The 21,477-nt window shown below is 55.2% G+C and overlaps 3 protein-coding genes across 4 annotated transcripts; all 3 read left to right on the forward strand.

Annotated features, from left to right (window-relative positions):
* The first annotated feature begins 819 nt into the window (after positions 1–819).
* Positions 820–6,124, forward strand: HOXD11 (homeobox D11). 2 transcript variants are annotated; one of them, XR_010409840.1, is made up of 2 exons: positions 820–1,099; positions 5,371–5,499. XR_010409840.1 is itself a non-coding variant. In XM_045867386.2 (2 exons), exons 1-2 carry the CDS (start codon positions 3,840–3,842, stop codon positions 5,604–5,606), a joined length of 1,020 nt encoding a protein of 339 aa, XP_045723342.1. In that variant the 5' UTR covers positions 3,516–3,839; the 3' UTR covers positions 5,607–6,124. The 2 variants fall into 2 exon arrangements, 1 of the variants encoding a protein (XP_045723342.1); XM_045867386.2 differs by lacking the exon at positions 820–1,099 and adding an exon at positions 3,516–4,623 and having other exon boundaries at positions 5,371–6,124.
* Positions 6,125–13,240: 7,116 nt separating this feature from the next.
* Positions 13,241–16,501, forward strand: HOXD10 (homeobox D10). The gene is made up of 2 exons (XM_045867385.3): positions 13,241–14,152; positions 15,536–16,501. Exons 1-2 carry the CDS (start codon positions 13,408–13,410, stop codon positions 15,811–15,813), a joined length of 1,023 nt encoding a protein of 340 aa, XP_045723341.3. The 5' UTR covers positions 13,241–13,407; the 3' UTR covers positions 15,814–16,501.
* Positions 16,502–19,452: 2,951 nt separating this feature from the next.
* Positions 19,453–21,268, forward strand: HOXD9 (homeobox D9). The gene is made up of 2 exons (XM_045868479.3): positions 19,453–20,391; positions 20,736–21,268. The coding sequence occupies exons 1-2, from the start codon at positions 19,593–19,595 to the stop codon at positions 20,975–20,977; spliced, it is 1,041 nt and encodes a 346-aa protein (XP_045724435.1). The 5' UTR covers positions 19,453–19,592; the 3' UTR covers positions 20,978–21,268.
* Positions 21,269–21,477: the final 209 nt, after the last annotated feature.

Genomic DNA, 21,477 nt, shown 5'->3' on the forward strand with positions numbered 1-21,477 from the left:
TGTATACCATTCAATCATCATGTTCTTTCTCTTTAGCCTGGGAGGTGGGGTTGGAGGAGAAATTCATGGAGACCACTCCCCAAAGAGATTGAAATTATTCTAAGTGTAAAATCTCCATTGTCCGTTGGGGCTTCAGCAGTGTTTTTCAAATTTATCCCCTTTACTGATCCGCACAAATACAAAGGCGGGGTGGTGTCGTCTCTCCTTTCCTAGCCAAGGTCCTGGAGGGGATTTGGAACCACGACGAAATTCCTAAGAAACAAATGCAAAGAGAAATGATGCTGAAATCTGAGTGCTCAACATTCCCTCGCACAAAGACAAATGCGTCCTCCAAAATGCTGCAGTCCGGGCAGGCCTTTTGACCAAGAAAAAGGGTTTTAAACGAGAAAAAATGGCCTCGGCTGACATTCAACTGGCTGCAAGCTCAGAGGGCCGACCGCGGGGCTCTCCCCGAAGGAGGCGGGCTAGTGAGGCTTCCGGGAGGCCGGCTGGTGGAGGAGAAATCCAGAACCGTTGTAAATATTCATGTCTGCGGGGGGGGGGGGCCTCTTCACCCCGCCTCTTCCAGCTGTAATCACCCCCCCCTTCGTGAGGGGGGGTGCACAGCGCCTGTCCGACCGTCCTTGGACAAAGGTGATCTCCCCACATTTTTGTTCTCCAGTCACTTGCCTTAGGGAGCCCATTCCGAAGGCTCTGCAGGGAAGGGACTGGCTATGGGTGTTTTCCCCCGCGTTTCTCCTCTTCTTTCGTTTCCTAGAAGAGCATAAATAATTAAAGTTTGGCAGGGAGGAAAAGCTTTCTTGCAGAACTGTAGTGGCAATAAATGAAATGACTCAGAATCCCTTCCCCAGCCAGCTTTTACGAGGGCTGCCAGACAGTGTCTGTTCACGTTCTCCAGATACCAGGGGCGCCCTGACAAAGTTAAGGTCAAGTTAGTGTCTTATCTTGGGTGGCTCAAAATTACCGCATCGCGTCTGGGCGCTGCGCGGAAAGCTACCACTCGCGGAGCAGTTGGACGCCGGGAGGGTCGGATGCGCTCCTTGTGCTTCGAGTGGGGCCGCGCAGGCAAGGACAAGGCCACAACGCCGGAGTCTTCATGGTAGGTTCTCGCGGGACGCGCGGGGTCGGGAGGCTACGGTTTTCCTTGGGTTTTGAGGTGAGGATCGAGGAGGGAGCTGGGGCAAAAGGCCGAAGCGGGCTGGGCCCAAAATGAAAGCCCAAGGATGGGTGTGGGGGCGGGGATCCGCGCTAATGCGCAGCCAGGGGGTCCGCGGCCCGTTCCCCTATGCACCCGCGCGCCGCTGCAGATGGCGCACCCTCCCCCGCCAAAGCGCGCTCCAGCCCGAGCCGCCATCGCCATGTCGTTGAACTTGAATGGTTCCGTCCTCCCCATTTCCCTCTTCAGCGGTCAGCAGGCTCCGCTGTGGGGGCAGCGAGCTGTCTGTGCCCCACCCCGTGTAAAGGGAAGGTGTGAGAATTTTGCGCACTCCCAGACACGTAAAGACCCGGCTGGAGGAGGGGGGGGCGGGGTCCCTGCAGCCGCTGCCCTGGGTCCTGAGCTGCCGCAGGCCAGTGTGCAGTGTCCGGGGAGCCATTTTAGGAGAGAGATCCACGGGCGTCGACCACGAGCCCGAAAGGGAGAGGCTTGGGCGGGCGATGGAGATGGGAGGCAGATAAGTGTGCTGGCGGTCTGGACCGAGGAGAAAGGGGCGAGCAGGAATCTGGGCGAGGGTGCCAGCTGGGAGGGGGGTGCACAGAACGATGAGCAGTTCTGGGGCGGGGGGAGCCTGCTTGCCCTCCAGTCGCCACAGACCTGTTTGCGCAGTGTTCGGAGGAAAGCAGAGATGGGAGGGGGGCGGAGGAAGAAGAGTGGGAGGGAGAAAAGGAGGGAGGAGAAAAAGGGGGGGGGGACAACGGCCAGAAAATAGATATGAACTCCGATCGCCCGCCTTTTCTCTGTCTGTCGGCATGGTGGGCAGAGCCTGCCACACGGGCACTGCGGCGGCCGGGCAGGGAGGGAACCAGCTTCACAGCCTGCACCGCCTGCCCTGGGCGTAGGGCTGAGGTCCAGAACCCAGTGCTGGGATTTCCTGGGCTGAGGAATCTTGGGGAGAGAGGCAACTTCCTGCCCTCGGCTCTGGGATTTGGGTTTGAGGAGCTTCTTTCTGAGAGACCGATTTTACCTTTGGAAAGCGCTGGCTCTCCTGGAGGCGGGAGTCCAGGCCTCGCCTGGACCCCCGGGCTAGGAAAGAGGGACCTGGCGGCCATGGAGGAAAGTGAGGCCTTGGGGCAAATGGATGGGGGGCTCTCAGGGCCAAGTGCTGCAGAGAGGCTCAAGCAAGGAGGAAAAAGCTTCTGAGAGCATTCCGCCCCCCTCCCGAGAGCCAACGGACTTCCCGGGGGCTCCCCCCACCACCACCCCGCAGAGACCATGCCGGCCCAAGGGCACTGCAGGAGCCTAGGGGAGACCCGGAGGCGGCGTGGATGCGTAGGCCTTGGCGGGTCTCCGACGCAGCGAAGGGGCTGGTTGTGAGGCGGGCTGGTCGTAGTCCAGGCCAAAAAGCAGAGAGGGTGAGGAGGGTGGAGGCGCCAGGGGTTTGTCTCCGATTGGTGGGGAGCGGGAGGCCAGGCACCTTTAGAGTAGGACTCCAGATCCTTTTGTTCACCAGACCCCCCAGCTTCTAGAGGGCCACGGGGCATCTCCGCTGGCTGAACTTCCTCCCTGCTTTAGCATTGGGAGAAGAAAGGCAGAGAGGCGACAGGGAGAGCACAGAGGTGGTGACACACAGCTAGAGGAAAGGAAGAGAGAAGATCAGGGGGCAGAGAAAGAGGAGAGGAAACGGGGAAAGTAAGAAGAAGGAAGAAGGCAAGAGGGAACAAGAGAAGGGAGTGGGAGAAGAGAGGACAGGAGAGAAAGAAGTGAGAAGACTGAAGGGAGACGAAGGAAGGAGAAAGGGAGACAGGAACAGAGAGAGAAGAGAGGGCGAGAGATCCGAGTGGGCACCGAGGCCCGGGCCTGGGTGAGCTCCTGGTAGGGTTTTGGTGTGGGTTTTTTCGAGGCTGGCACTCGCGCTCCCGGGGTCAGGAGTGGGGGGAGCCACGTTATTCTGCGATGAACGCGCTGGGCTGAGAAATATGTAAATCAGGGCTCCGTGTGCCCCGAGAGTGGCGCAATTACGCCCCTTGAGAAAGAAGCAACAAGCTTCTGACCGGCAAGCTGCAGAGGGGTGGCGGCGTCGCGGGGGAGGGAGCGGCTGCAGGAAGGGGTGTGGGGGGTGGGAACCTCACAACCTCACACCTAGTCCCCTGTGCCCCGGGCTGGGGCTCCCCCCTCCGCTCTCCGCTTCTTTCCCTTCCCCCTTCCTCCCCCTTCCTCCCCCTCCCTCCTCCTCCCCGCCAGCTTCGGTCCGCGTACTTAAAGCGGCGCGGGCGGGCGGGCGGGCGCGGGCGGGCGGCCCAGCCGGGCGGCGGCAGATGCACCCAGCAGTGGCGGCCGCCGGCGGCGCACAGGTGACCAGCCTGCGGCTCAGCCTGGTCAGGGAGCGCCCGGGGAGTGCTGGCTGGAGCGGGAGACTGATCCGCCCCAGCGCGCGCGTGCCTCGGCGCCAGGAGCCGTCCCGGGGCGTGTTGGCGAGAGCTGATATAGATATAAGGACATTTCTCTCCATGGCGTCACGTGACATAATTACCACCAGAATCAATCAAGATGAATTGCACGTCAGCGCCCGGTGGGGATTTTTGCTTAGTTGATCCTGGCCCAAGCCTCTTGTGCAATCGATGGCTCAGGTTGGCGGCGCGGGGAGCGGCCCGGGGCTTGCCGGCGCGCACGCCGCGGAGCCATGAACGACTTTGATGAGTGCGGCCCGAGCGCAGCCAGCATGTACCTGCCCGGCTGCGCCTACTATGTGGCCCCGTCGGACTTCGCCAGCAAGCCCTCCTTCCTATCGCAACCGTCGTCCTGCCAGATGACTTTCCCCTACTCTTCCAACCTGGCGCCGCACGTCCAGCCCGTGCGCGAAGTGGCCTTCCGCGACTACGGCCTGGAGCGCGCCAAGTGGCCGTACCGCGGCGGCGGCGGCGGCGGCGGCGCGGGGGGCGGCGGCGGCGGGGGCGGCCCCGGCGGGGGCGGCGGCGGCGGCGCCGGGGGCTACGCTCCCTACTACGCGGCAGCCGCGGCGGCGGCGGCGGCGGCGGCGGCGGCCGAGGAGGCGGCCATGCAGCGCGAGCTGCTCCCTCCCGCGGGCCGCCGGCCGGACGTGCTCTTCAAGGCGCCGGAGCCGGTGTGCGCCGCGCCCGGGCCGCCACACGGCCCCCCGGGCGCCGCCTCCAACTTCTACAGCGCCGTGGGCCGAAACGGCATCCTGCCTCAGGGTTTCGATCAGTTCTACGAGGCTGCGCCCGGGCCCCCATTCGCCGGGCCGCAGCCCCCTCCACCTCCTGCGCCGCCGCAGCCCGAGGGCGCCGCCGACAAGGGCGACCCCAAGACGGGGGCCGGTGGCAGCGGGGGAAGTCCCTGCGCCAAGGCGACCCCCGGCTCGGAGCCCAAGGGGGCGGCAGAAGGCGGCGGCGACGAGGGCGAGGGGCCCCCGGGGGAGGCGGGGGCTGAGAAGAGTGGCGGCACAGGTAGGCACCCGGTGCGGGGTGGGCGGCTGGGCCGGGGCGGGGGCGGGGGGGCCGCGGGCGCGGGGGGGCGGCGGGGGCCTCCCTCTGCTTGCGCGGTTTTATGTGCTACTTTATAAGCGTTCGAAGGGGTTTATACATCCTATAAGATTTCCCGGGCCGTTGTAAAGTGTGTTTACGATAGGAAACCAATTTAGGTGGGCTTAAGGTAGACTTCGAAGGGGACATTAATCGCTGCAGAGAGATTTTCCCCAGTTTGGGGGGGTGGGGGTTGCTAGAGACCATGGAGTGAGGAGGGGAGATTTCAAGCCACTTTGTGAATGTGGACGCTCGAGCCTCCTGCTTTTAAGGGGGGTGGGGTGGGGAGATCCTTGAACTGGACTTTATCCAAGCCTCTGGCTGACGCGCGCTGCTGGCTGGAGTAGAGCAGATGCACGGGCGCGCTCGTGTTTCTCTCCCTTCGGGTTCCAACTCAGAGCCGGCCTTGCCCTCTGCGTCTCCACCTCCGTGCCAGGGTGTGTGTGTGTGTGTGTGTGTGTCTCCGTCCGGGCGTGAACACAGGTCCACGCCCGCACTCTCTCCTGTGCCCGCCCATATATCATCCCCCACGACTCAGGCAGGGCCTTTCAGTGGCGGCAGGGGACGTCCCCAACGGGCCGAGGCCTGGCCCTCGCGCGGGCCTGGGCCGGTGGGCGGGCTGCAGTGGGCAGCCAGTGGCCTCTCTCACCTCTTGGTTTCTCTGCCTTGCAGTGGCCCCCCAGCGGTCCCGGAAAAAGCGCTGTCCCTACACCAAGTACCAGATCCGCGAACTGGAACGCGAGTTTTTCTTTAACGTGTACATAAACAAAGAGAAAAGACTCCAACTCTCTCGGATGCTCAACCTCACTGACCGGCAAGTCAAAATCTGGTTCCAGAATCGCAGAATGAAAGAAAAGAAACTGAACAGAGACCGTCTGCAGTATTTCACCGGAAACCCCTTATTTTGAGAGCTCCAGGAAGCACCCCTCTTCCCGAGCCCCACTCACCCACCCACTTCCCCACCAGCCTGCCCTGGGCAGGCCCAATGTTCTTGGGTTTAATGACGCCTCTTCTCTGTGGAACTCCACGATTCCTTCCCATGGTCAACTCGGGACCTCCCAGCGACCACTGCTGCCTGCCGACGAGGCCGGGGACTTGGCCGAATGGATCCTAATAAGGGGAAAATGGTAAATGCAAACGTCCCTTTACAATTTTACCGCCAATGTGCTGTTGTTCTCCCTCCCTCTCTCCGAGTCCCGGTGGGGACGCTGTGGGATCTGTAGAGAGTTAGGCCGCTGGGCTGGAAGGCGCTTGTTTTTGTTCTGAGTTTAAGGGACCTGACCATCCCCCCTTGGTGAATGCAGATTATTTAAACTCTGGGAAATGTATCTTCGGTCTGTCGGTCTGTCGTATCAAGGCATAAGTCACTGTGTTTTGTGTGAATAAATGGTTTCTGGTAAAATGGAGGTTACAGCTTCAACACAATATATGATTTTTTCCTCTTGAAAGAATTTTAGTGTCTGATTAGGGGATTTTAGTGGCCAGAACCTTCTCCCATATGCAACTGAAAATCAAGTGAAATGCTTTTTAATCCCACTGAAATAAGAGTAGCTCTCTCCCACCCTGTCTAGGCTACACTGGTTTGAAAAATCACTTTAGGGATGAATTTCTGAATTGAGGATGTGACCCAGCCATTCTGGTGCTGCTTTCTCCAGGCAATGAGGCTGGGGCAGCAGGAACCTATGAAGGAAGTCTCCTCCCCCCATTCCCAGTTTAGTGAACTTGGAATTTTTGAAAAGACAAAAACCATTTTTAAAAACTTGTTAGAAATCTAAATTTACTCTTAACAAGGTGTCAAGGAGCCAGGGTCCCTTAAAAAAAAGAAGCCAAAATTGGAAACCTTCGTTGAAAAAAAAGATAATTTGCTAAAAGGTAGTTACCAGTGGTGGAGAGGGCTTGGGATTCTTGCTAGTGTCAGTAGGTAGAGAAGGTAAGACCCTTCCCTGGAATAGGGCCTGAGGCTGCAGACCCACTTCTCACTGCATTTATCGCTTCAAGTTAAAGAATGTGGTGGGGGCTGAACTGCACTTTATGTTGCAGGGCCAGGCCAGGCTGTTTACAAAACCTTGAACTGTCTAGACAACACCATAAAAGCCAAAGTTCTAAACAGCTTAATTGGGTTATATTATACACCTTCTGGTGGGCCCAAAAGAGATTTCCGCAATGTGCAATAAACTGGAGGAGTGAGAAAAGCATCTCTTTCTCTGAAAAAAGTAAAGTGAATCATGACTCTTAACCTCTCCTAAGCCGAAAGTAAAAAAAAAAAAAAAGAAAAAAGATCCATAAGATATACAGTACCCCATGCATCCTCAGAGGAGGTATACATTTCCAAATGCAAAATTTCTTTAATTGCCAAAGTTTGGTGGGGGGGGGAGGAAAAACATAAGTGCATAAGTGTATGCCTTTGAACTTCCAAAATGTCAAGGTCATCACCTTTAACCTTTCTGAATAATTAGGCGCCTTAAGGTTCTTCTGTGATATTCAGCCGCCACCCACTCTCAAACACACATGCTTACACACATTCAGACCCCCACATACATTTATGACCACACAGCATCATATCAGGGGTTCACCATAAATCTAAGCAAATGCCTAATTTCAGGATCAATAACCTTAATTTCCCTTCAAACATTTGTGTAATTCAATAGCAGTTGACTTCTTTTTAAAATACTGGTTAGATTTAAGTGTCTACCAGCATGTTTTTTAATACAGTTAGGATATACTGAGGTGGGTTTTTTGGGGGGGGTGGTCATAGACAGCATTCCCCTTTGCTCTAATGAAGAACCACGGCTTTCAAAGCAGGCATTTGAAAGCGGAAGCTTTAGTCAGATTTACACCTTCGCTATATTTGAAAAAAAACTATTGCACCGTCAGATAAGTTATTGTACTTGCTATGATATGGAACAAAACTAAAGATATTTATATTGTTTTCCAAAGTGTCTCTCAACCTTTGGTGAAAACTGCAAGAGAAACAAAGCCTACAATTGAATAATTTCGTTCGGAAGGGGATTTCTTTGTGTGGAATTCTGGGCGTCGGTTAAAATGTCAGTGCCCTAGTAGTATGATCGTTGCAGGAGCTTAAAACTGCTTTCTTTCTTTCTCTCTCCATCTATTTTTTTTTTTAACTGCGTCTAAATGTAGCAAGCTTGTGTGTCCACCACCTTAGGTAAGCCGAACCGAGAGATACCATTTCCCGCTTGCATGGCCTTGGAGAGCCACACGGGGGCGTGCTCACGTTCCAGAAGCCGCGTTTGGCGGAGACGCCGCGGTACCCTATCTTTCCAATACTGATTCTGATAGGCAATCTGAGCCCATTAGAAACAGGCGGCCACTAAGGCATTTGTTTGCTGTTTGTTTGTTCTAAGCAGCCACGAAGTGTGGGAAGTTGTATAAAGACAGAGAAAAGGGAGCTACCCAGATTCCTGAAACAGACAGTCACCTAATCGTTGTCTCCTTAAAGATAACGCCGTTGCCAAGAATACCTTGGTATAACCTGGTGGTGTCAAGGAGAGATTTTTTTAAAGACCAATATGTACATTTCCAAATAGGTCATGCCACTGAGAGTTAATTAAATTAGAGAAATTAATTTCTTGTTGGTTTGAGTATGGAGAACGATGTGAGGGTAGGACCAACTCCTCCCCAAAACAGCGTCCGCCTCGTACGCTCTCCGACCGCCTGGGATGATTAAAAGGCTTTTGTTTAAGACAGATCGGGGCGCCGTCAACTTAGCTGAGTGTGGTCACAGAGAAAATGAGACGCGTCGGGACTGAGGGGGTCGTTCTGGGCGAGGGAGTGCCCCCCAACACGACCATGCCTGGCAGCCGGGGCTGCTGGTAGCCAGAAGCGCAGGCGGAACTCTGAATTGGGGCGCCTGGGCCAGGCTGGGCTGATGCGGCTGCGGGAAGCGGCAGGCTGTCCCAGGAAACGTTTATACTACGAGGCAAGGAGGCAAGGCGGCGCCGAATGGGGATTGCATTTGAAGCAAACGAGCTTTGCGTTTGACAGAACCCTGGACAGTCTTCGCAGCCGCCTGCTGGCTTTGAGCATGGAGTTTGATTTTGGCACCAGCTCTTGAAAGCAGTCTTCTTGCTGCATGCCCTCCTGGCCCCCCATCCCCCTTTTGCAAAGCCCCTGATTTTGGGGAGGGCCTGTGTCGCCATCCTCTGTCCAAAAGGGAGGGCTCCAGGACATGAATGGGCTGTTCTAAGGGACGGTGGCTGTCCTTTCTTTCCCGAAGTTCATTTTGAAGAGCCAGCAACCCCCAGAATTAGTGCTGGCCTCCTGGGCCCTGCTGTCTCTGTCTCCTTTCTCCAAACCCTGGACCAGAGGCCCTGGGTCCACCCTGGGAGCTGGCATCAGCTTCAGTGGAGGTTGGGGCGCCATGAACCCCCCAGTGAGGCGCCAGCCAGAGGCATAGGTGATCCCCACGGGCACCCCCGGCTCCTGCCTGTCTGACCGCCGGTTCTGCTTAGCTATTGTGAAGTGACATTTCTCAGAGCCTAAGCTGGGTCTCAGTCCAGATGGGGAGGGAACCCTCCCCCCCAAATGTCACTGTGTTCCTCTTCAGGCAGCTCCAGCAGGGGTGCGTGTGGCCTTTCAGGGCCCCTTGGCCTTGGCTGGCAGCCTTCCTCAGACAACGGGCGCTAAGCAGTCTGCAGTTCCTTTCCTACCAGCAGCGCCCAAACGGGCCTGAGAAAGGACAGAGGATTGGGCCAGGACTTCTGGGGGGTTGCAGACCCGACCCCTCCTGATTGTTCAGAGCCTGTGGGGCTCATGGAGTGTGGCCACATATCTTGAATCACCGAGATCTCAGATCCTGAAGTGGAGGGAAAGTGTGCCAAGTAGGAGTCTTTTGTGTCTGTAACGGAAAGAAGACTCCCGAGCCGCCAGCCCTTTCGCACAGTCTCCACAGACTCTTCACTGAGTTGGTGGTGGCTTCCACAGCCTGCCCATTTGCCCCCTTGATTTCTTTTCACATTGGCTGGAAGGGGCACAGTGCAACCCGGAGGGGCTCCCTGGGGAAGCAACCTTTAAAATTTGTCCCCATCCACTCTGCCCCCAAAGAATGGCACAGCCCTGAGGCCACTCAGGGCCCAAATTCAGGGCCAACCTAGGAGTCCTCAGGTCTACTCAGGCCCAGGGTCACTGTTCTTCCTGGTGACAGAAGAGCGCAGATGCAAGCCACTTCTTGATTACAAATGCTAATTTCTTGCTAAAGCAACCCTATTAATTTTTCTCAGGAAAGAGCTGTGCCAGGGAGAAGGATGTCTTGGTACAAATATGGGTATTCATCTCCTTTATAGAGCAATATTGATTTATTATTAATGGTAACTGCTCCAACTGATCTAAAGATGATCGAAAACGGTAGCTTTGCAGCTACATTAAATACTCCTAAGCAAAATACAGGCTGGCCTTGAAAGCCACTGCCTTTTCATACCATTTGCTCCATCCTAGCCTTAGAGTCTTAGCCAAACTCTCCATCCTCCCAGGTCCAGATCATTCTCCTGTATTATTTCTGTTTTGCTCCATTTTTATTACAAAATTCCTCTGAAATATTGGAGTCTCTGGCCTCAAGGAACTGGTCTGAAGACAGATATTTGAGAAAGAATAAAAGAATTTTGTGATAATAGATTCAAAATTATAGCCGATACACAGATTTTCTGTGAATGAAGAAGAACTATTTCAAGCCAAATCTAACACGGGGGTGACTTAGAGCTCGAAGCCCCTGAGAGGTGAAACAGAAAGGCCCCCAAATTCGGAAGGCAGATCCTGCTTGTGCTGGCTTACCGCACACCTACCCGCTCCGCGAGGAATTGCTGGTTTTTAACCTGAATGTTTTCTTCATGTATAAATAAAGATTATGAAAGGGCATTTGATGGGCATAAAATTCCCGATTAGATTGAACAGTCTTGCCTCACGAGTGGGGATAGGGAGAACTGGACAACCGAGTTCCAGCAAAGGGTGAGATGCAAAGGGACGACAGTCCTGGAGCACCAGGCTGGCGTCAGGGCGCCTGCTGAGAGCATGTGCAGCGGGCACTTTGTCCAGCCCTGGGCACGCTTAACTGCGGCCGGGATCATGATCTCCACCTTCTGATAAAACAATTTTTGGGGTGCTGGTCCGTGGCTGTTAGCTTTGAACAGGACCGGTAGCAGACTAGAGTCAAAAGTTGGATTTTTTTTTTTTTTTTCCTGCTTTCCTCACCCCCTCCCCTCCATCCTCAAGCTTAAAAACAGCCACCCCTACGGAAAGGTAATGTTTAAACCTCGGGCTTCGCCGGCCGGCATCCCATAGCCGGAACAGTTAGAGGCGCCAGGCTTTTAACCTGACAATGATGTTGTATTTGAACAGCTGCGTAAAGGTTTAAAAGGTCTGTCTCATTGCCACCGCGGAGTTTTTTAAAAGGGGTTATTGTTTGGGCGAGGGCACTTCGAGGGGACAGGCAAAGTGGTCCCAAGGCCGAAAATAATGTTCAGAGCCTGTTTCCACCAGGCCAGGGGAGATTTCCTTTTGGGGAGGGGGACAGAGGTTTTGCTGGAAAAGGTTTTTGTGAAGGAGTGAGCAGGCTCCTAGCTTCCCCCCCCCCCCCCCCCCGCCCAGAATGCTGAGGCACTTTAATGAGCATCGGGCTCCAAAGAAATGTTCAGCTGAGGCGGAAACCCAATTTGCCCACAAGTTCAGTCTCTGGGCCTGAAATCCAAGGCCAGCCCATGACAGGGCAAGTGTGGGGAGAAGAAAACCCAGCCGCCTTTCCGGACAGAGAACTGGTTCACAATCAGGGTTTCTGGGGCCCTTTTCCTCTCTCCAATGCAGGGAAGGGGATCTGGGAAGCCCAAGGACGGCTCCTGTGCCCTAGCCTGGCCCCTCGACCGGGGCAAGCCTTTGGAAATCAAGGTTAAAGCTCCCCGCTGCTGCCCGGAGGCCGGGGCTTCCGAAGGGCGGCTCACCCGCCTGCAACCAGAGAACAAGAAAGGAAGTTGTTGGAGAAGTTTCTCATAAAACTCTGAGTTTCCATGGTGGTGATGGTGGTTATTCTTTAATGAGCTCGACCACAGCCCCAGACCAAATCCTCTTTATAGAACTTTCCGTCACCAAAGGAAACAGAGGACTAAGGTTCTCCCACCTCCTTTTTTTTCTCCCTCCCCTTACCCAAGCAAAACGGTGTCAAATAATTTTAGGAATTGTCCAAAACTATAAAACTCAACTTCTGACAAAAGTATAGCTTTTAATATTTGACGATTTGTGTTAAAACAAAAATTGACCTTCTTGGTTAGTAGCGAAGGGGAAAAATCAATAGTATAATTTTCAATAATTCATAAAGCGAACGCCATTATGCTAAATCTTAACTATTAATCTTATCCTTTACAAAGTCTCGATTGATTTGTTAATAAAATATCTTCCCGTGTGTGGCAACAGCGGGTATAACTCTTTAAAAACCTTCAGAAGCAAGAAAATTACCAAGTAGCCCAAGAATGTAGATGAGAATTTTATTGATCGCCCTGATTCTTCTTAATATGTATGAATAAATTCCACAACCTTTTGTACCTTGCACTTGTCAGAAACCAATGCTTTTACAAAATCCATAAAAGGAAAACATATTTTTCTTTGCAGAAGAACCAAATGACACCTTTGCCTCTCTCTCTCTCTCTCCTACTCGGCCCAGTCAGTTTTCTAAAACTTCTGGAGTCTGAGAGCGAGAGTTTTCCCCTTTCCTTGAAAAAATTCTTTTCTTTCCCTCTTCCTTCCTTCCTCTTCGCTCATTATTATCAGGGCGTGTAGGGAGGGAAACCTCGGTTTAGTTCTCCCGCTGGGAGTCGGAGGGACGCTTTCGAGGATAGCCAACTGCTGGCGAGGGATCGTCTCTGGGCTGAAAGCTCCCAGCGGCCCGGCCGCAGAGGTCGGGGTGTGGTTCCTCCGAGAGAGCCGAAGGCTCGGGTAGCCCACCGGGGCGCGGAGGGACCGGGATCCCGCATCTCCCTCGGGCTGGAGAAGGGAATGGACAGCGCCAGGGCCGGCCAGTCCTCGGGGCTCAGGGCCGGCCAGCTGCTTGGCCTCTTAGCCCTCGCGGCCCTTCTCGCCTCCGCTGCCCACGATACCTTGGCCGCGTCTGTGCGTGAGACATCTTTACTGCGGACCCCTGGGGTGGGATGTCTCAGAGCCCGGGAAATCCGACTCACCTTCCCAGGCTGCCCCGGAGAAAATTACGCAGCCGGGCCCCCACCCCCCGCCCGTGCCCCGGCTCTTCGGACGCGTTCGGCCTGGGGGTGTGCGGGGAATGCTTCTGCGTGCTGGCGCCAAGGCACTCTGGCTTCCCTCCCCGCGCCATGTCCTCCCGGACGCCCCTCGGGCTGAGCCTTTCCTTCCGCCAGCGGGGCCCAGGGGCCGGAGCGGGGGACGCGAGTGGGGCCGGCCGGCTGAGCAAGCCCCGGGGAGGCTGGCGGGCGACGGGGAGGGCTGGACCGGTTGTCTCCGGCGCGCACTATCGCGGGCGCGTAGTAGATGTCGCTGTTGTCCGTGCTTACGCGGCCGGCCGGCCGGGCTCTGGAGCACGTGACCTGCGAGGAGGCTGCGGCTCAAGGCCATTTTCAAATCTCATTGGCTTGGTTGTCATGTGGTCGGCAGAGGCATCCACAATTACACGGGGAATGTTTTCCTAGAGATGTCAGCCTACAAAGGACACAATCTCTCTTCTTCAAATTCCTCCCCAAAATGTCCTTTCCCAACAGCTCTCCTGCTGCTAATACTTTTTTAGTAGATTCCTTGATCAGTGCCTGCAGGAGTGACAGTTTTTATTCGAGCAGCGCCAGCATGTACATGCCACCACCTAGCGCAGACATGGGGACCTATGGAATGCAAACCTGTGGACTGCTCCCGTCTCTGGCCAAAAGAGAAGTGAACCACCAAAATATGGGTATGAATGTGCATCCTTATATACCTCAAGTAGACAGTTGGACAGACCCGAACAGATCTTGCCGAATAGAGCAACCTGTTACACAGCAAGTCCCCACTTGCTCCTTCACCACCAACATTAAGGAAGAATCCAATTGCTGCATGTATTCTGATAAGCGCAACAAACTCATTTCTGCTGAGGTCCCTTCGTACCAGAGGCTGGTCCCTGAGTCCTGTCCCGTTGAGAACCCCGAGGTTCCTGTCCCTGGATATTTTAGACTGAGTCAGACCTACGCCACCGGGAAAACCCAAGAGTACAATAACAGCCCCGAAGGCAGCTCCACAGTCATGCTCCAGCTCAACCCTCGCGGCGCGGCCAAGCCGCAGCTCTCGGCCGCCCAGCTGCAGATGGAAAAGAAGATGAACGAGCCCGTGAGCGGCCAAGAGCCCACCAAAGTCTCCCAGGTGGAGAGCCCCGAGGCCAAGGGCGGCCTTCCGGAAGAAAGGAGCTGCCTGGCTGAGGTCTCCGTGTCCAGTCCCGAAGTACAGGAGAAGGAAAGCAAAGGTCGGTATGAGCAAGTTGCCACCCCCGCGGGGCGTGCAGCCCGGGGAACCCGGCAGAGAGGGAGCGCCTGGGTGCCCAGCGTCGAGCCCGGGCAGCTGAGGCGGAGCCCGACTGGCAGGTGCGGCTCCTCCTGGCTTTTAGAGGGGCAGTCTCAGTCTCGAGATGGTCCCCGCTTCTCCCTGGCTGCCTTGGCCCTCCTGGCTAGTCCTGGCCCCACGCTGATGGCGCCTGGGCAGAGGATGGGCTTGCCGGGTTTATTTTTCCTGAGCTAGACTTGAAATGCAACAAAAGAGGGCAAATGAGACCTGCGGCTCGTAAACACGGCCCCAGAACCTCCTTTCTCCTGCTCAGATTTGCAGTCCCAGCTTTGCCTTTCACCCAATGATGATTTTAAGGCGGTCCAAGGCACCGTGTTCGTGTTCAAGTGTATGCACCCCGCATCCTGCGAGCTTGGGGGTGGCAATGGGAACGAAATGACTGGGCTGGTTGGTGCTTGGTCTGAGGAACAGGGCTCCCAGCCTCTGCGGGGTTAGGTAACCTTGGCTTTGTCTGGGGAAAGTGCCGCAAGCTTTGCGATCCATTTGCAAAGAGGGCAAAGGCTGAAGGGGGGAGAATGGAATCTGCAGGGCCCACCAGGCAGGGCCAGCCTTGGGGCTGGGCTGGGGCAAAGGGCCAGGGGTTCTGGCTTTTTGAGAAGGAACCCTGCCCCTAAGCCTCTCCCCCAGTGTCCAGAGGTGGGCCACAGTAAGGAGCCACATTTCTGGGGGTGGGGTGGGGATGCTTTTGTGTGGGGACAAGAAGGCATGAGGATGCAAGAAATTCTGGGGAGTACAACAATACCCAGGCAGGTGGGAGAAGGTGTACTGGCTTCCTTGGTTATCTTTTGAAAGAGAAGGGCAACTAACCTGGTTGTGGGGCTCCCCGCCCGGGCAGGAAAAGTGGGGAAGAAGTGGCAGACTTGAAGATGTGAGGCAGCAGTGGGCTTGGTAGTCTCGTTCAGGCTGTGGGTTGCTTCTTCCACTCCGGCCCAGTTATGAGCTGCCCACTTAGAATGTTGCTCGGGAGTTCCTGAAAGTTTACTATTGTACTAATGTTTTGTGCAGGTCAGAAAGTTGAGAGAGAAAAAGAGACAGAAAGAGAGAGAACCCTGACACCAAGGGCAAGAGTACCCACCCATCGTGTCATTTGGGGCATTTAAACTAATCTGGCATCAATTACAAATCCTTTCCAGGGCCCACCTCATATGAGTAATGTTTAATACCAGCATTTCCCAAAGCGGCCTGCCTGCCAGTGGGGTCATGGCCAAGGGTACATTTGAAAAGACTGAGAGAAAAAAAAAAAATCTTGATTTTTTTTTTCTTCTTCTCCCTTTAATTTTGTTAGAGGAAATCAAGTCTGATACTCCAACCAGCAATTGGCTCACTGCAAAGAGTGGCAGAAAGAAGAGGTGCCCTTACACTAAGCACCAAACGCTGGAATTAGAAAAAGAGTTCTTGTTCAATATGTACCTCACCCGCGAGCGCCGCCTAGAGATCAGTAAGAGCGTTAACCTCACCGACAGGCAGGTCAAGATTTGGTTTCAAAACCGCCGAATGAAACTCAAGAAGATGAGCCGAGAGAACCGGATCCGAGAACTGACCGCCAACCTCACCTTCTCTTAGGTCCCAGGCCCGTCGGAGGCCAGGATCGGAGAGGGGGCACCGCGTTCCAGGGCCGAGTGCTGGAGGGCTGGGAAGGCGGAAACAAAACCTTCATTGCTCTTTGTTTTTTGTTTTGTTTTGTTTTGTTTCCTGCTAGAATGTGACTTTGGGGTCATTCTGTTCGTGCTGCAAGTGATCTGTAATCCCTATGAGTATATATATATTAAAAAAACTAGCACGTGTAATTTATTATTTTTTTTCATCGTAATGCAGGGTAACTATTGCGCATTTTCATTTGGGTCTTAACTTATTGGAACTGTATAGCATCCATCAGTTCATTCATCCATCCAGCAATGTGACTTTTTCATGTTTTTCCTAATGCAAAAGGTCTGTGTGTGTGGTTAGTCCATGATCTCATGGCGTTTTGAATACATCCAGTACTTAAAAGTACTTAAATTACATATATATTAAAAAAAAAAAAAAAGATTAAGAAAACCCACAAGCTTTGGGGGGAGGGGGACTAAAAAAGCACATTACAATGTATCTTTTCGCAAATGAATTTAGCAATTGTCCTTGGTGAGATGGAATATTGACGACTTATGCCTTGTAGCCTTCCCTTGTGGTGCATCTGTGGTTTGGTAGAAGTACAACAGCAACCTGTCCTTTCTGTGCATGTTCTGGTCGCATGTATAATGCAATAAACTCTGGAAACGAGTTTGCTCCCTCTGCTTTCTGAAATGGACATATGTTACAGTGGGAATGAAAACCTTTGGTGAGATTATCTTCCAGTTAAACTGCTTGTTTGGAGCAGTTGGGGCTGGTGATAGAGAACAGGAGAAGGAAGATGGGAGAAGCTGGAGGAGGCCTAGGGTGCTAAAATTTGGCAGTGGTGGAGGGAGTTATAATCCAGCCTGGGTGTGCTTGTTTTCCTAGCTGGGAATAAGGGGAGTCTTCTCCCCCCTTCGACCCCGCCAAGAGAGTAACATAATTGAATGCTAGATGGGTGTATGTTTCCCTCTAACCAGAGCCTGGTAAGTAAGACTGTGCCCACGCTGCTTTTTTCCTCACAGCTCCCCATTTGTGTGTTTTCCTGTCTTTGGTCTTGGTTGTGTTATTTTTTAATACTTTCAGTGGGGTCTTGGTGATTTCTGGCTGGCGTGCCATCGTCAGGGGCTAGGTTGAAACCAGTCTGGCCCACCTGGAAGCCGCCGGGCCTCCATTACAGGAACAAGGACAGCCAGCAGCTAGCACTGCAACGGATCCAGTTCTGCCCCACCCCCACCCCACCCCCCATCCCAAGCGCAAGACAAGCCAGGCCACAGCGAAGCCGAGGATGGGTGAGTTTTCCCATCCCACTCTGCCCTGGTTTCCTTGTGGATTTCAAGCTCATTAGCTTTTAGTGGCCCACATGAAATTTTCTTAAAATTTTCTGAAAAGATCCCCCCCCCCCAGGTAATGCTCCCTCTATTTAATTATAAAATGCTGGTCGGAGCCACTGTATCTGGGAGGCAAGAAAATGTACAAAAGGTGACTGAAAGGGACTTTGCAAATGAACGTGACTTCCCATGAAGTCCAATGTTCCAGCTGCCGACACAGCTTGGAAAACTCCAGCCACCCTTCACCGAGGGAGTCCAGGCTTATCTAGCCCTGCGTGGGAGAAAGGAGAAGAGGCCTTAGAGGGAAGAGCTGACAGAGAATTCGTTTTCTCAGGTTATGCTGTGATTTCAAAAGGTCTCCACCAGCTTCAAGTAGCTTGACAAAACACATCCTTTTCACTTTTTCTTTTTCTCCCCATGAGACTATCTATTCAGGGACTCTGAGCCTCACAGTTCTCATCCAGGGAGTCTTTGGGAAATTCAGTATTTACTCAGAGTTTTAAACGTCCTCCTGAAAAACCAAGAACCTTCCCCAGTTCCAAGACAGAACCCTTTAGCGGAGCCATTTCCTAGGGGTGGGAGAGAGAAGGCTCGGAATCAATGCCAGGGTGGAAACACTGGAGTAGATTTGCCCGGACCGGGTGCCTGGGTGGCTCAGTCGTTAAGCGTCTGCCTTCGGCTCAGGTCATGATCCCAGGGTCCTGGGATCGAGCCCCGCATCGGGCTCCCTGCTTGGCAGGAAGCCTGCTTCTCCCTCTCCCACTCCCCCTGCTTGTGTTCCTGCTCTCGCTATCTCTCTGTCAAATAAATAAATAAAATCTTTAAAAAAAAAAAAAAAAAAGATTTGCCCGGACCTCCATTGGTTGGGCAGGAGAAGGAGGGCAATTTTAACTTATCCCTTTCCTCCCTGCGATGTGGGGAGCTCCATTAGTTGTTGACAGGGGGCCATGTCTCAGAGGAAAACCTGTGCTACAGGCCAAGGCATCTCCTCTGGAACAAAATCGGAAAGCCATTGGCAAAGGCAATCAATCAGGCCATAAGTAGGCATTTACCCCCTTCCTTTCCGGGGCTCGAGGTGGGCTGGGATCCCTCCAAGGGTGCTCTGAGCAACTTGTCCAGTGAGGAATATATCCTCTGCCGCCTACTCTCGGCCTGCTTTTGTCTCGGCTCCCAGCCGAGCTTCCGAGGCTTTGTACCATGGATTTGGGAGTGACAATGGGCATTCCCTCAGATTCAAGGCTGCCCGGCCTTCTGGAGGGGAAAAGAAGAAGAAGAAGAATTCGGAAGACAGTGGCCCCGAGAACCACCACAAGAAGCGGCCCTGCCCCGGGGAGATGCGCTTCCTGCGGGCCTCTCTCAAGCAGGGTTGGGGCGGGGGGCGGCAGCGGGCCTGCGCTTGCATTTGGGTTCTGCCCTGTGGCGTGTTCTCTTCCAGGGCCTTTCCGGCAGCCCCGGAGAAGACAAGGCATCCTGGCCGCCACTGTCCCCGCGGTGCCTACTCTACAGCCTGCCAGCACTTCCGAGGGCACACACAAGCCCCAGCGGTGGCCGCCGCCGCACCCAGTCGGCGGGCCCGGCTGCCCCAGCTCCCCCTCTCGGGCCGCCGCGTGTGCTCAGCCTCACGTCGGGGGTGTGTGTGGCTGCGCGGGCGTGTGTGAGCGTGGTAGGGGGAGGAGGCCCTCCGAGCTGCTCCATCCGTCCGTTTTATTAGGGACACATTAATCTATAATCAAATACACCTCATAAAATTTTTATTGAAAGGCATAATATCATTACAGAGGTCTTCCACCTGTTTTAAACAACACGACAAGCTGTGAGAGAGCGTGTGTGGGTCTGTGTAGGGAGGGGTGGGTTTGGGTAGGGAGAGAGGCACAGGGAAAAAACTCCCCTCGGGCGCCAGGGGGCCGCGTCTGAAGGCCGGCCTGCCTCGGGCCGCACCCCACCCTTCGTGCCCCGGGCTGCTCCGGGCTCTGGCCCCGCGCTCGGTGCGCCCGGGACACGCGGCCGGCAGCTCGGAGTCCAGGGGCTGGAGAGGCAGCCTAGGTCTGAACTGCAAGACCGAAGGCGGCAAGGAGAGACGAACAAATAGTCCCCAGCGCCTCCTCCGGCCACGGTCGGGCGCAGCGGTTCCAGCCACCGCCAGGCTGTCCGAGCCAGGCCGGACCGAGCTGGGCGCACGGACCGGGCTCATCGGCTCTAATTGCGGCGCTTATGTTGGTGATGATTTTTTTTTTTTTTTTAAATCACAGCAGCCCCCAGTTTAGCGGACTGATTTACTCCCGGTATTGGTAAATATGATCACGTGGGCCGCGCGACCAATGGTGGAAGCTGCAGCCTGCGAACTAGTCGGCGGCTCGGGCGCCGGCGGGGAGCGGCGCCGCGGCGGGCAGTGTAACCTTGGGTGGGAGCGCACGGCGCCTCAAAATGTCCTCCAGTGGCACCCTCAGCAACTACTACGTGGACTCGCTCATAGGCCATGAGGGCGACGAGGTGTTCGCTGCGCGCTTTGGACCGCCGGGGCCCGGCGCGCAGGGCAGGCCCACAGGTGTGGCCGACAGCCCCGCCGCTGCCGCCGCCGAGTTTGCCTCGTGTAGTTTTGCCCCCAAATCGGCCGTGTTCTCCGCCTCGTGGTCCGCGGTGCCCGCCCAGCCCCCGGCGGCGGCGGCGATGAGCGGCCTCTACCACCCGTACGTGCCCCCGCCGCCCCTGGCCGCCGCCGCCTCCGAGCCCGGCCGCTACATGCGCTCCTGGATGGAGCCGCTGCCCGGTTTTCCGGGCAGCGCGGGCGGCGGCGGGAGCGGGGGCGGAGGTGGCCCGGGCCCTGGTCCCAGCCCGGGCCCTGGTCCCAGCCCCGGCCCCAGCGGCCCACCCAACGGGCGCCACTACGGGATTAAGCCAGAAACCGGAGCGGCCCCGACCCCTGTTGCCGCCACCTCCACCTCCTCTTCCACTTCCACGTCTTCCTCCTCCAAACGGACTGAGTGCTCCGCGGCCCGGGAGTCCCAGGGGAGCGGCGGCCCCGAGTTCTCCTGCAACTCGTTCCTGCGGGACAAGGCGGCAGCGGCGGCTGGGGGAACGGGGCCCGGGGCAGGGATCGGGTCCGGGTCCGGGGCAGGCGGCTCGTCGGAGCCCTCGGCTTGCAGCGACCGCCCGAGCCCAGGCTGCCCACTGAAGGAGGAGGAGAAGCCGCAGCCGCAGCCGCCGCAGCAGCAACTTGACCCAAGTAAGTGCAAAAGAAATTGCCCCCTGATTTATTGCTGAAACCTGTAAGGCTCGAATGTGCAAAACTGATAGTTTTACTAACCTATAAAAACGTCTAGACGCCTACTCTAGCCTAGGCAACACGTATTCATAAAAAGCTTCCCATAACCACCTACCCTAGGCGCGAGGTTTGTACGGTAAACAGAGCGCGGGCATTAAAGCTTTTTATGATAATTCCCCCCAAGTTGTGAAAAGCGGCCATCCTTGGTGAAATTAATTTAACGACCTCTCTCCCCCACCCTGTCGTCTCTCCTTGCCCCCCCTCCGCCCCTCGATCCCTTTCTCCAACCCCCCCCCCCTTCATAGACAACCCTGCAGCAAACTGGATCCACGCTCGCTCCACCCGGAAAAAGCGCTGTCCCTACACCAAATACCAGACGCTTGAGCTGGAGAAGGAATTCCTCTTTAACATGTACCTCACCCGGGACCGGCGCTATGAGGTGGCAAGGATTCTGAACCTCACAGAGAGACAGGTCAAAATCTGGTTCCAGAATCGTAGAATGAAAATGAAAAAGATGAGCAAGGAGAAATGCCCCAAAGGAGACTGACCCGGCGCGGCGCCGGCGGGACCACTCTGCGCTGCAGAGGCAGTAGGGGTTTTGTTTGTGGGTGCTTGATTTCCAGAAACTCTCCAGCGATTCGGACATTTCCTCCCCCCACCCCTTTTAGGTAGAAGTGACTGTGTGGTTGGTCTCTGTGAGGTATTTGGGGGGACTCTGTATTTGCTCGCTTACGTGTTGGAGAAACGAAGTGCTTTGGGGTTTTGCCTTTTCCCGCTCCCTCCCATTCCTAGACCGTTGGTCCATAGGAAATGCTATATTTTGTGAGTGCACGCTGGATTGAGGAGCCCTCTCCTGTGTAAATGTCCCCTATGTTTCTGAAAAGTGCTGTAGTTTAGCCCCCAGCGCTGCTCAAGCAGGGGCCAAGTGCGCCCCACTTCTGAGAATGAAGGCAGAGCGACAACAGTGGGAGGCCCGCCCAGGTTGCCCAGCAGTTAGGAAAGTCCCCTTTCCTCAGGGAGCCCGCGGGCCCTTCCCGGAGACCTGGA

The sequence above is a fragment of the Mirounga angustirostris genome, unplaced genomic scaffold (genome assembly GCF_029215605.1).
Source record: "Mirounga angustirostris isolate CCGP_5_RB_7025 unplaced genomic scaffold, mMirAng1.0.hap1 SCAF_3, whole genome shotgun sequence".
NCBI lineage: Eukaryota > Metazoa > Chordata > Mammalia > Carnivora > Phocidae > Mirounga > Mirounga angustirostris.

Excerpts from the sequence above, each read along its gene's own strand:
- HOXD11 (XM_045867386.2), top strand. The coding sequence starts at position 3,840 with ATGAACGACTTTGATGAGTGCGGCCCGAGCGCAGCCAGCATGTACCTG. Across the intron at positions 4,624-5,370 it reads TGAGAAGAGTGGCGGCACAG|TGGCCCCCCAGCGGTCCCGG; the intron begins GTAGGCACCCGG and ends TCTGCCTTGCAG.
- HOXD10 (XM_045867385.3), top strand. The coding sequence starts at position 13,408 with ATGTCCTTTCCCAACAGCTCTCCTGCTGCTAATACTTTTTTAGTAGAT. Across the intron at positions 14,153-15,535 it reads ACAGGAGAAGGAAAGCAAAG|AGGAAATCAAGTCTGATACT; the intron begins GTCGGTATGAGC and ends TAATTTTGTTAG.
- HOXD9 (XM_045868479.3), top strand. The coding sequence starts at position 19,593 with ATGTCCTCCAGTGGCACCCTCAGCAACTACTACGTGGACTCGCTCATA. Across the intron at positions 20,392-20,735 it reads GCAGCAGCAACTTGACCCAA|ACAACCCTGCAGCAAACTGG; the intron begins GTAAGTGCAAAA and ends CCCCCTTCATAG.